Genomic DNA, 12,910 nt, shown 5'->3' with positions numbered 1-12,910 from the left:
AGGCCAGCTGTGGGGCTACGAGGACTGGTCCTCCATCAGCCTAATGCCTTCTGAAGGGACAGAAGTTCAGTCTCAGCCCTGTTTTCAGCCCTTACCAGCACCAAGAGAATGCTGGAGAACTGAGGATGAAGCAGAAATCCAGCCCATAGCCCTGGGGATGGCATTTTCTTCTCCCTGGGATTCCCAAATTGAGTCCAGGGTGCGTACTTCACCACGGGGTGGCTGGGCCGCCAATCTCTAACTGTCCTATTGTAGGAGGGAGCGTCGCCGGCGGCACCACATGTCAGTGTGGGAGCAGCGCACCAGCCAGCTGCGCCGGCACATGCAGATGTCCAGCCAGGAGGGCATCAACAAGGATGAGCCACCTCTCATCAACCCCCATGCCAGCATCTTCCGTAGGAAGAAACCAGGGGATGGCATCACCCTGGAGAAACGTGCCGAGGAGCAGAGCGGCAAGGCTGAGCGGCCGCTGGTTGAGGCACCTGAGCAGCCGGCCCCAGGAGCCAACCCCTGCGGTGGTGAGGACAGGAGGAGCCCATCGCCCCGGGCCAAGCGAGACAAGGAGCTCTGGCACCAGAAATCATGCCATGGGAACTGTGAGCTGGGCGAGCAGGACGGGGCAGGAAGTGGCATCGAGGACAGGGCCAGGATGAGGCAGAGTCAGCGGCGCAGCCGGCACCGCAGAGCCCGGATGGAAGGGAAGGAGCCAGCTGGCACCCTGGGGAGCCGCTCAGCCAGCCAGGAGATGAGTCTGGAGGAGGTCAGCCCCACGGAAGGGGTGCAGGATGGGGACCAATGCAGGGACATGGTTGCAGCAGAAGCGCTGATTCAGGGGGAGACAGCAGCAAGCGGGGAGCTCTTCAGGTTGGTACCCAGGGAGGGCATCTTTTGGTTCCTACAGCTTCTTATCTTCTCCCCTTACCTTTGTGCACCTCTTTTTCTCCCACATCCATTCTGCAGGACAAACGGAGTCTCTGCCAGTGATGCCAAGCTAGTTGGGACCACTGAGGCGGGGGCCCCCCTGCAGGTGGCACCTGAGCCCTCCCGGGGGAAGATGGGCAGCCTGATGGAGCAGGACTGCAGCAGCCCAGACACCAGTGAGCAAGCACTGCTGGAGGCCAGCCGCACTGTCAGCCGGAGTGAGCCCGACCTCTCCTCCATCACCCCCACCACTGAGAAAGCCACGGAGAGCACCGCCATCATGATCGATGTCCACGACTCCACTGTGGTACAGAGTGAGGACCCATCTCTCTTTCCTGAGTCCCTGTCCCACCCTTCAGGGACCCTGCAGGGGTGGAAAGCTGTTTGCATGGCTTTTCCTATCCACATCCATCAACTGGGGAGCTTTCCTTGCTGCTTCTTGCAGCACCTCCCTCCAGCACCCCAGTTTTGCAGCACAATGCTGATGTGCCACCATCTGCTGGGGAGCTTCTCCTTTTCTTGCCTCCTTGTTACCCACCCCTTTGCCTGATCCCTCCTTCCCTCTTCCTTTCTGCCTGTGCAAAGCACGTGCATCCCCTGTTTCTCCTAACACATTCACAGCCTCCACCCAGCTTCCTGCCACTCAAACTCCTAACAGCAACCTTGCTGTCAAGGTGAGTGCTTTAAACAGTGCTATTAATTAAACAGCATTATGAAAGCTGGCCTTGTTAAAACCCCTTTCATCTGCTTCATCCTAGCAGCTTGTGTCTTTTCTTTCCTTCTGGTTGCTCTTCCCCTAATGGCATGGGGACACAAAGCAGAAACCAGGGGGTTGCATGTGCCCAGGTGGCAGTGACATCCCAGGGTGCTGTCTCGGTACAAGGCTGGGCAAAGGCTCTCGCTTTCTTGCAGTTAGCAACAAGACAGATGGTGAAGCCAGCCCCTTAAAGGAGGCTGAGACCAAAGAGGATGAGGAGGAGATGGAGAAGAAGAAGCGGAAGAAGGACAAAAGTGAGACGGGCAAAGCAATGGTGCCACACAGCTCCATGTTCATCTTCAGCACCACCAACCCGTGAGACATTTTTTTGGACTGTAGGAGCCTGTGGGCAGGGAGGTCTGCAAGGGGAAGGCCCCTAGACATCACTGAAAGCAGGGAATCCCCTTGGAAAGGGGGTTGAATAGCTCCCAGTCAGCCATGGTGCTCCCCAAGCCCTGCCAGTGCTCTCCCTCTGTGCCAGCCATGCTCCTAGTTTTCTCTCCCAACTGCTGATTGTTAGGTGTGATTTTTATTCAATGCTTTTTACATTTACCTGCAGTTTTCTGCTCCCCTGTGGCTCTTGCCCAGCTCCAACAGCCTGGAAGAGTAAGCACCCCAGTTTCTGGGGACTGTCGCTGGCTGGGCATGGGTTGCCTGGGGGGCTGGGACAGCTAAGCAAAGAGGTCATCAAGCCCAAGGTACTCCTGGGCTCCCTTGTTGTTCTCCTTAGACTTTGCTGCCCTGTCCTGCCCTGAAAGCCAGTGGTGTGGGGTGGATTTTGCGCGTGGGCCATGCCAGAGGCTCACAAGTCAGGCTGTCTCCCTGCAGGGTGCGGAGGGCTTGCCACTACATCGTGAACTTGCGCTACTTCGAGATGTGCATCCTCCTGGTGATCGCCGCCAGCAGCATTGCCCTTGCAGCAGAGGATCCTGTCCTCACCAACTCCGACCGCAACAAAGTGATTGCAAACGTCCCCCATTCCCCTTATCATGCAGGCAATGCAGGCAGAGGTGCTGTTAGGATTTTAGCTTCCATGGTGGGGCACATGTGGACATGGATCATGGGGAGCCAGTGGCAGCACCTGCACAGTGCCGTGGGGTCTGACTTCTTTCCCATCACCTTCCTTTATAAACCCTGAAAATTGCTCTCAGTCTCCCACACTTGGGGTTTGGAGCCTGGGGAGCAGACCAGGGCATCTTGTTGACAGTAAAGTAGCTTAAAGTGGGGAGATGCTGATGTGCACAGGCACTGGTATAGGCGAGCATGATTTTGGCTCACAGATTTCAGAGCTGCTTGCACCGTGCACAGGAAATGTTTCACACCCACCTACACAGGCTGGATTTATGGCTGTCCCGAACTCCTAGGGAACAGGCTGTGTTGGGGCAAGCAAGCCAACCCTCCATCTGCACCTGAGCCGGGCGGGCCCTGATGCGGGTGGTGGTGGGTTCTGGGTGGGCACAAGCGAGCCCGTTTGCCTGGCAGTGGCTGCAGAGCACCTGTGCCGTCTCTCTGCAGGTCCTGAGGTATTTTGACTATGTCTTCACCGGCGTTTTCACTTTCGAGATGGTTATCAAGGTAAGAGCCCTTGCAGGCTGGCTGTGCTGGAGGTGCCGAGTCCTGCAGTGTCCATGCAGCAAGTGGGAAATAGCTCAGTTTTAAGTTCTGGTGCTAAATTTGGATGTTTTTTGAGTCACAGTGAGTGCTTGGGGAGTGCACGCACCGTTCCCGCTGCTGCCGAGGCATGTCAGGGGTGTTGGTCAGTGGGAAGGGGAAAGGGGAGATGGTGAGGGGACAGGAGAGGCAGCCATGAGGGATGAGGGGAGATAGGGAGGGGAATGCAGGGGCAGCCGTGAGGGGAGATCATGAGGGGAGAGCAGGGGCAGCCATGTGGGTGAGGGGAGATCATGAGGGGAGAGCAAGGGCAGCCATGAGGGAAGATCATGAGGGGGAAGCCGGGGCAGCCATGTGGGTGAGAAGAGATCATGAGGGGAGAGCAAGGGCAGCCGTGAGGGAAGATCATGAGGGGGAAGCCGGGGCAGCCATGTGGGTGAGGGGAGATCATGAGGGGAGAGCAAGGGCAGCCATGAGGGAAGATCATGAGGGGGAAGCTGGGGCAGCCATGTGGGTGAGAGGAGATCATGAGGGGAGAGCAAGGGCAGCCATGAGGGGAGATCATGAGGGGGAAGCCGGTGCAGCTGTGAGGGGTGAGAGAAGATCCTGAAGAGAGAGCAGAGGTGGCCATGAGGGGTGAGGGGAAATCATGAAGGGAAAACAGGGGCAGCCGTGAGGGTGAGGGGAGCAGGGGCTGCTGTGAGGGGTGAGGGGAGGCCAGGAGGGGAGAGGAGGGGCAGCCATGTGGGGAGATCATGAGAGGAGAGCAGCGGTGGCCGTGAGGGACATTCATGAGGGGAGAGCAGGGGCAGCCATGGGTTGAGGGATGGCCATGAGGGGTAGGGGCAGCAGCTATATAGTGTGGACCACTATGAGGGGGCAGATGAGAGGTGGCTGTGAGTGGAGATTATGAGGGGCAACCATAAGGGGGGATTTTGAGTGGAGATCAGTTTGCCCTCAGTGACATGGCTTAGTGGTGGGGTTGATGATCTTAAAGGTCTTTTCCAACCTAGTTGATTCTGTGATGGGGACCTAAAGCCTGGTACTTAGCAGTGGGAGTCAAGAGTGCTGGCTTATCAGCCTCCAGGCTCCTACAGAATATGATGCTCTTTGATATATACCCAAGGTACAGGGAGGACAGGTCTGCTGCTCCCCATCAATGTCCCTGTCCCCCAGCATGTCCTGCCTGCAGAAGCTTCCACCTCATGGCCAAGCTGCTTATTCCCTGCCTGTTTTTCTCAACGTTTCTTCTCTCCAGATGATTGATCAGGGCTTGATCCTGCAGGATGGCTCCTACTTCCGAGACCTCTGGAACATCCTGGATTTCATCGTTGTGGTGGGAGCACTGGTGGCTTTTGCCTTAGCGTAAGTGGCTGTTGTCGTTGAGCGGCTCCCTGCCTTCCCTTGGCTGGGATGGGAGGAAGATGCAGCAGTGTATTACAGCTGCTAGACCCTGATTTTTGTTTTTATTCCTCTGCACCCTTCTGTTCTGCTTGTGGGACGGCTTCTGGCAGTGGTGCGTGGCTGCTCCGGAGATGTATTTCTCTTTGTTTGTCAAATGCTGGTGAGCAAGCAGGCAGGGATCAAGGCAAGGCAAGGTGGAGATGCTAGGAGGTTGGTGGTGAAAGTGGACTTGAAAGAGTGCAGAAGAGACTGTTAGAGAGGGAAAAAGACCTGAGGGTGGCAAAGTTACACACCTGGTATGCATCGTGGGGTGCACAAAGAAAGCAGCCTGTCAGGTGGAGCTCCCCTCCAAAGATGTTTGTGCTGGAAATGGTCCCACGTAGCTGGTGGCTTTTCCTATGCTCTAGGGATAGAGCATTGCCCTGGATACCTGCAGGGATGGGGATGCAGCTACTGGGGTTTGTGCCTGCATCCTTTGCAGCATCATAGTGAGGGCAGAGTGCTTGCTCTGTAGTATGTCCCCACTGAGCATCGCCTTGCAGTTTGGCACCAGTACCAAGCCTGTGGCACCTGCAGGTCTTCCTCTGCAGGGTGGCTTAATGTCTCTGGTGCCTATGCCATGGAGGGCAGGAGCATCCAGGGATGAGTCTCGTGCTGCTCTGCCTCCCTCTGTGCTGCTAATTGGACAGGAGGTACAGTGAGTGTGCAGGGAGAATATGCTGGTACCCAGAGAGTGGGTGCCAGTGTGATGCTTGCAGATAAGGGGCACCCTCTCATCCCCAGGGCTGTGGTTCCTCATTAGTGCCTGTGGAGGGAGAGGAGAGGCTCACGCTCATTTGTCATGCTGTTGTTCTCTCTTTGTGCTTTTGACACTGACTGCCGGTGATGTTAGTGCTGGTGAGAGGGATCGGAGCCCTATCCTTGTCCACAGCTCAGGTACTGTGTGAGGCCCTTGGGGTGGCTGAGTCCAACCTCTGAGGTCACTCGATGGATTACAGCCCATAATCCATCCCTCCCTTCTCACCCAAGGCCAGGTGGCAGCTCCTTTCCTTTGCTCTTACTCACTTGCACCTTCCCTGGTTCACTGTTTTTGCCTTCCTCATCCTTCTCACCTACTTCCTCTCCTGATGCTTTCTGCCACTGCTCTCTCCTTGGGAGGCGGATGGGAGAATTCAGCTTGCTCAGCACAGGTATGAACCAGCCCCTGGGCAAAGAAGGGGGGCTGACAGCAGACCCTGGCATGGAGAAAGACCATGGGGCAGGTTTGACAGCTGGGGATATTGCTCTGAGCCACCCAGGGTGGATTGAGCATCTCCAGGGCCTGGCTGAGCCTTCTTTAGCCAGGACAGCCCCTCAAAGTATGCCGAGGTGGGGGTGGGGGGGTGGGCCCGAGGGCGTCAGCAGCCTTAAGATGCCCTGGGTGGTTTGGGGAATTTCAGGAGGACAAGGGAGCCTTTTCCCTCCAAGGCTGGAAGGAAAGTCTTCCATCAAGACTTTCTGATGGCTGGAGATCTATAGATTGATGGCTCAGCCTGCTCCTGAGTGGATGGGATGTCCTTACCACTGCTAACAGTACCATAATCTGTTAGCTTACTGTTCTCTTGCCCCCACCCCACAAAGGTAACACGATTCCTGGAGTGGCTGCTGGAGCTGGCAGGATCCCCATGTGCCAGTGCTGAGCATGTGGGAAAGCTGCTGTGCCCTTTCCAGCTCTGCTTGCCACCTGTTCCCAGCCTCCCAAGGGAAGGACAGGACCCTTTGGGCACAGGGCAGCTGAATTCTTGAGGGTGAGCACCACCACTGGCTGTGGCAATGCAGCAAGAATCTATGTCACCTGCTCACTCTTGCAGCAGGTAGACACCGGGTTGCTTGTGTCAGGGATGAGGGCTCTTTATAATGTAAACCTGCAGTATTGTCCCCCTCCCCCACATCCGATGGTGGCTCCTGCTGGAGATGATCTCATGGCTTTGGGGGTGAGGGGAACAAAGGAGCTGCAGTGATTTCTGATGGGTTTATACATTATAAAGCATTTGTAAGAACACCTGCCTCTCCCCTTGGCAGCCCATCACTGCTGCAGAGCTGCAGGATGTTCTCCAGATATGTGTCCCAACCCATTGCTCTCCCTCCCTCCTTCTTTTCCTGCCTTCTTGGTTTCAAGAGGAGAACTGGTGGTGATGTTTGAATCATCTCCCTTTCTTCTCCCCCCATGAGCAGTTTGACACGGGGCTGGGGTGGCTGTAAGTGTCCTTTCTCTCCCTCTCCTTACCTCCACCCAGCACAGTGGGCAAAGCAATGCCCACAGGGTGGCTGCAGTGATTGTGTGGTTGAGAGCAGCTGTTGACAGGGTAGACGTACTTCCTGGTAGAAGTGTTGATGGGACATGCCGTGCTGTTTGTGTTTTCTGCCCCTCTTGCCTCCCTCTGCAGTTTGGTTTTCCCACAGGGCTCCTGGGTAGCTGTGGGCAGAGCAGGAGGTCTCTGAGTTCGTCCAGTGGCACCACCATCATCTGCTGGCTATTGATGCCACATCAAAATCACCAATAAGCAGATGTCCTTCTGTAAAGCCATCTCTTCATGTGCTATAGTGGCTTGTCCACTGCCTCCTCGGAGCCCATACATCCTGAGTAATAGACTGTCTTGGCTCATCTGTAGCTCTCCATGTGGAAAGCTAATACGTCAATCCAAACACAGCCTAAATAAAAAGCCCAATATAAAACCATAAATCTCCAAAGAGTTAAAATTAAATTAGTTGAAATAACCAGAACCATAACTAAAGACCCTGCTCACTTTTGCCTCCCATGGCACTGTCTAATGGGCATTGCGCAAAGGAGCGGTTCTCACTTGCACCTTTGCAGAGCTGCCAAGAGGCCGTGATGCCTCTGCCTGTGGGGTTGCAGCAGTGGGAAAGGCTGAGTGGTGAAAAGGCTGGGTAATCAGTGTGTAGCCCTCATTTTCTTACCTGGTGAGCAAGGGCAGGTGTTTCTTCACACAGAGGTACCCAGCAAAGGGGCTTCTTTCCTTGCCAAGCAGCAATTCCTTGTGCCTGTCAGCATCAGTGTCTGGAAGCAGAAATGACCTGTGCCTACTGCAGAATAATCTGGGGTGAGGCTGATCAGAACAGTGGTCTGGTATCACATCATGGAAGTGCTACAAAGTTGAACTGTCACATTTTCAACACACCGTCCATCTGTTTCACTAACATACAGCCAGAATTTTGGGTTACTTTTATGGTTTTTAAGAAACATTTTATTTCTTAGGCTTTACTGACAGTGCTGAGCACTGTGTGCATGTGGCAGGGACTCAGATCAAGCAAAGGACAGAGGTTTGTTTCAGCAAGGGACCTTGTAGACCACCTTCGCTTGTCCAAGCGAATGTCCTGCTGGGTTGTAGGAGATCCTGCACTGCAACTCAGGCTCTTAATCAGTGGATTTCTTGATGGAGGTGATTAAGCAGAATTAGCCTGTTAGGATGGGAACTACTGTGGCCTTGCAGGTAGGTTCCCACCTGCCTTTGGCTGACTGGGGCCAAGTCTCAAGGTCTCTCCCCAGCTCCTGGCTGAGGAGCGCCATGTGCCTGTCTGCTGTTTCTAACTGTCCCACTCTCTGCAGTTCCTCTCGCAGCAGGGGTTTCACTATGTGCCCCTTTCCTAAAATCTCCAGCAGGGTGGGCAGGGGGCTCCTGGCTTGCTGGATGAGTCCCTCCTTGCATATAAGCCCCATCCTGGAGGACACAGGGTGGTCTACTCATCGTGCCTTTCAACCTAGGCATGGGGCAGCGAGGGCTGCTACAGGGTCCCTGCACCTGAGAGACTCTAGTAATCCCCCTGCAGCTCCCCTTACGGTTTTCTTACCTTCTTCCTCTCCTCTTTCTTTTTCCTTCTCTCTGCTGGTGCTGTTTCGTGGCTGCTGGTCTGGATCGCCGACAGGAATGCTTTGGGGTAACTATGCCAGTCACATTACTGAGGGGTGCTGCCCTGGGGAGATGGGTGCAGGCGGGTGTCTGTCTGAAACCTGGGATGCATTTGCAGAGGCTGGAATACTTTACTCTGCATGCATCTCTGTATTGCCCTCGGATGCATTAAAGATGATGTGTTCTGGGAAAGTGCAGGTGGGATTTTCTTTGCAAGCAATGCAATTCCTTGCCTTCAGAGGAAGGTGTTTTCATTGCAGATTTCAATGTCTGTTCAGTACACATAGATGGTGTGAAGCACACCCAGGGCAGCAGGGCACAGGAAAAGTGGTGTCCCTCTCAGAGCAGAGTGCTCTGCCCTAGTGGGGGCTTTGCCAGCACTGAAGGGACAGATGGGATGTGGTTCATGCCAAGTGCAGGGGTCTGGGGAGAACTCAGTCTTGGTTGTAGACAAAGCAAGCAATTCCACAGGAGGTTTTCTGAAGTCTGAAGAGGTCCCTCCTTGTCAGATCTAAAGCACTGCAGTTTAATTGTCCTTGATGGCAGCTTGCACCAGCTGAGCACTCAAATCCTTGCCCCAGCCCTGAGTCAGATGCCCCAGGCATTTACCCAGGCTGTGATACTAAGCAGAACAGGAGCCACAAGGTGCAAAGCAAGTCCTGTTTGTGCAATTGCTTCCTGTGCATTTGTGAGACTGTGCTCCTAGGGAGGACTATGAATTAGTGGTTTGTTTACATCTCTTCATGATTATGCCCAATATTGTGCTCCTTGTTGCATTAGCCTTTGCAAAGGAGCTGTGTAATTTGGAGCATCTGTTGTTGTAAGTCATTTCATCAATGTTTTTTGAGGGTGCCTGGTGGATCTAAACTGTGCCACCTTCACCAGGGCCTCTCTGTTCCATCCTGGGTTCCAGCCCATGGGCTTTGGTTAAAAGGCAAGGTTTAAAAATGGTATTGTGGTTCAGATTAATCACCCTATTCAATAAAGTAGGGTCACGAGGAGGCTTTTCTAAATAATTCTACTGGTAAGCTCTGCCTCAGCTGACTTGGGTGGAGGCAAGTACAGCCTCTGGAGAGGGAGGAGAGGGCTGAGGTATTATATGGGTGTGAGATAGAAGACCAGGTTGACCATGTTATGTAGTACTAATGGAATAAGGCAGAAAGCTGTAAGTGACAGCATTTGTGTGAACAAACCAAGCACAGAGCAGGTGCTTCCATAGCACTCTAACCTGAAAGTAAGGACCATGAATCTCAAGTTTAAACTGGGATGGAAAAGATATTGTGAGACACCTGCATGTACAACCCGTTGAGTGCATTTCCCTCATTTTGTTATGAATTTCTTGCAACCAGTAGTAATGGTAGAAAACAGTTTGCAATGTTGGTGGCCTTCTGCAAGCTGCATGTGCAAATGGCACATACGTGCAGCAGGAAGCAAAGCTCCTTGCCCTGTTGAGCGGCATGGCTTAGTGACATGGGGAGGGGCAGCATGCCCTTGCTCAGGGAAAGGTCACCGGGCATCACACTGCATCCCACAACGAGGGAATTTATTAAGATTGCTGCTCCCCAGCAAAAGGGAAAGGTTTTAATCCTGAGGAGGAGAGAATTCTTTCTTTTTCATCTCTGCCAGCTGTCAGTGTGTGTGCTGAAGGAGACTCATCTAGATGGGCTGAGCACACAGCAGTTGCACGTTTGTGGGCCCCCTGTTCCCATCCTTGTGTGTGCAGGAAGTGACGGGGGGGGGGGGAGGGAGGGAGGGAGTTGTCATCAATTGAAGCCCCTAGACAATCTAGCCCTGGGGCTGCAAGATTATTGTCTCTCTGTTTCATTTTTGGGTGCATGTGCCTCCCTCTGATGTGATAGGACCAACAAGGGCCGGGATATCAAGACCATCAAGTCTCTCCGTGTGCTACGAGTCTTGAGGCCCTTGAAAACCATCAAGCGACTGCCCAAGCTGAAGGTAATGGTCCCCATCTCCTGTCTTACATCTGTCTTCTTCAGCGTCGACCTGTGGGTGCAGGGACCATTCACATTGATTTGCTCATGAGCAATGAGCAAGTAGTTTTCAAAGCATTTGCTGTTTTCAGAGCCCCATTTTCAAACACAACATCCTTCAGGCTGCTTCATATCTGAAGGTACAATGAGTTATTAAAAGCAAGACTGTATCCCTGCAAGATGTCAGAGTTAGTTCTTTTGCCAGGGAAACTGGGGCTGGAGTGGACATGAGGCAGCAAAGGCCAGGTACTCTCCTGATAAAATAAGCTGCCCTGGCTTTGGGATAGCTCAAATCTCTTTCCAAAGCATCTTGCAAATACCTTGGGATTGTGTGTGCTGTGCTGTCATGGTGTTGCAATGGAGGAGGATTTCCCATCTCAATAGAGGCTTTTTTTTTATGCAGCAACAGTAGGATTATGGATTTCTCTACCTTAGCTGATGGGGTATAGAGCCAGAAAGGAGAAAGAGACAAAAGAAGCCCTATCTTTTTCCTTACAATAGGTTATTTGGCTGATGCATGAGACCCAGGGTGGCACCCCAGAGACTTGGGTTTTGACCCCAGCTTTTCTTCCTGATCAGTGGATGGATTCCGTCCGTGTCAGTTCATTTCTGGACACATCTGTTTCCCCCACAAAGCAGGGATAAGGATATTCCTCTCTCTTACAGTTCTGTGAGAACTAGGCCTGAGAGCAGAGCCTGGGGAGGTGCTGCTATTGTAGGCAGAGGTATTTGCTCTGTCTTGTTATGTGGGATGATGTGAAACAATGAAGTGTTTACTAATTGGTCTACAGTTCTGCTAATTGCATAATTGGGATAATCCCTGTCTGCTACCCTGGTTGCAGAGAACATTGAGGATGTAAATATTCATCTCTGCTTCTATCTCAGGGGCTGTGTGGTGTGCTGGGGGTACTCTGGGTATTAAACTTGTTATTGAAACAGCTGTTTGCCTGCAAGAAGTCCCGCTCTTTTCTCCTTTCCCCACCACAAGTGGAAGATGTTTTTCCACATGATAGTCTGGTTTTGGTCATGTGCTTTGCTAAGACTGTGAGTTCCCCAAGGTGAGTTATGCCCTCTCCTTCAGGCTGTCTTTGACTGCGTCGTGACCTCTCTCAAGAATGTCTTCAATATCCTCATCGTCTACAAGCTCTTCATGTTCATCTTTGCTGTCATTGCTGTTCAGCTCTTCAAGGGGAAGTTTTTCTACTGCACTGACAGCTCTAAGGACACGGAGAAGGACTGCATGTAGGTGTCCTGTTCAGTAGGTCCGATGCTGCTGACACCTCTGGCAAAGGCAGGGTACTGGGTAATGTCTTCTATGGTTCCCGGTTAAGTCCTTGGTCATGACTCGCTGTTGGCCATCGTCTCTTGCGGTGGACAGCATGGGCTGAGCCCTATCCCCAGTGCTGTATCAGGACTGTGCATCCTTGCATGGGATGCGAGATGCAGAGCCCTGTATTTTGCTTCTGTTCTTTTTCTGCCTTCTCTCTTCCCCTTTGCTTTTCCCTTCTCTGCTTCACCCTGGTTGTTATCCAGCCTCTCCCCATTTTTCCCTCCAGCCTTGCAGGAACAGAGGTGCCCCCTCACTGTGCACACACACTGCCCCAGGGTGTAAAGCCATTGTCTCGTAGTCTGGCAGTTTAAAAAGCAAGGTCATTGCTCTCTCCCAATCTTGCAGAGGGAACTATGTGGACCATGAGAAGAACAAGATGGAGGTGAAGTGCCGGGAATGGAAGCGCCATGAGTTTCACTATGACAATATAATCTGGGCTTTGCTCACTCTCTTCACAGTCTCCACTGGCGAGGGTTGGCCCCAGTGAGTATTCTGCCTCACCTGCCCCCTTGAATGGGGTGGTTGGGTTAATAACTGGCTACATTCAGGCAGGATTGAGAGAGGAAGTGCTGATCAGGGAGGAGGAGAGGGATGATGAGAAATTACGTCAGGACAAAAGAGCTTTTAGCCCCCATATGATGCTGGGACTGTGGAGGGGTTAGCTTCTTCCTTGGGGAGTCAGTGATGGGTAATCCCTTATCCTGTGTGGCTCTGAGCAATATTTTAGATCAATTTTAGAGATGACCGTAGGACTACACCTCTCTCCATGCTCATGTGAGCTTGGGCAACTTTTTTCTCTCTGTATAGAGCACAGGAAAATCCATTTTCCATCAGGGGCACAAGCAAAGCACCATAAAGAAGCTGTAGCCACTTACAAGAGTTGTCCTTATAAAGCGGATTAAGGCAGGGCTTTATCTTGTCATTGTTACAAGTGTGGGCAAACGGAACTGTCTGTACAAAGTGGGTCCCGTGAGAAGTGCCACATGTG

At 52.8% G+C, this 12,910-nt stretch overlaps 1 protein-coding gene across 7 annotated transcripts in view; it reads left to right on the top strand.

The window, feature by feature from the left end:
* CACNA1E (calcium voltage-gated channel subunit alpha1 E) overlaps nucleotides 1–12,910 on the top strand; it is a 139,368-nt gene that overhangs the window by 100,561 nt on the left and 25,897 nt on the right. For 4 of the 7 annotated variants that reach the window (XM_061345581.1, XM_061345575.1, XM_061345578.1 and 1 more), the window contains 10 exons: nucleotides 256–864; nucleotides 961–1,235; nucleotides 1,834–1,993; nucleotides 2,507–2,636; nucleotides 3,194–3,253; nucleotides 4,548–4,654; nucleotides 8,618–8,629; nucleotides 10,461–10,557; nucleotides 11,674–11,834; nucleotides 12,268–12,405. In XM_061345581.1, the coding sequence (XP_061201565.1) occupies nucleotides 256–864; nucleotides 961–1,235; nucleotides 1,834–1,993; nucleotides 2,507–2,636; nucleotides 3,194–3,253; nucleotides 4,548–4,654; nucleotides 8,618–8,629; nucleotides 10,461–10,557; nucleotides 11,674–11,834; nucleotides 12,268–12,405 (1,749 nt within the window). The remainder of the gene's footprint in view (nucleotides 1–255; nucleotides 865–960; nucleotides 1,236–1,833; nucleotides 1,994–2,506; nucleotides 2,637–3,193; nucleotides 3,254–4,547; nucleotides 4,655–8,617; nucleotides 8,630–10,460; nucleotides 10,558–11,673; nucleotides 11,835–12,267; nucleotides 12,406–12,910) is intronic. The other 3 variants (XM_061345577.1, XM_061345582.1, XM_061345576.1) reach the window with 1 other exon arrangement.

This window comes from Neopsephotus bourkii, unplaced genomic scaffold (assembly GCF_033783945.1).
Source record: "Neopsephotus bourkii isolate Nb327-2 ecotype Australia unplaced genomic scaffold, CSIRO-AGI_Nbou_v1 NB_234, whole genome shotgun sequence".
Taxonomy (NCBI): domain Eukaryota; kingdom Metazoa; phylum Chordata; class Aves; order Psittaciformes; family Psittacidae; genus Neopsephotus; species Neopsephotus bourkii.
The sequence above is the reverse complement of the archived record's forward strand: the minus strand, read 5'-3'. Positions and strand labels throughout refer to the sequence as shown.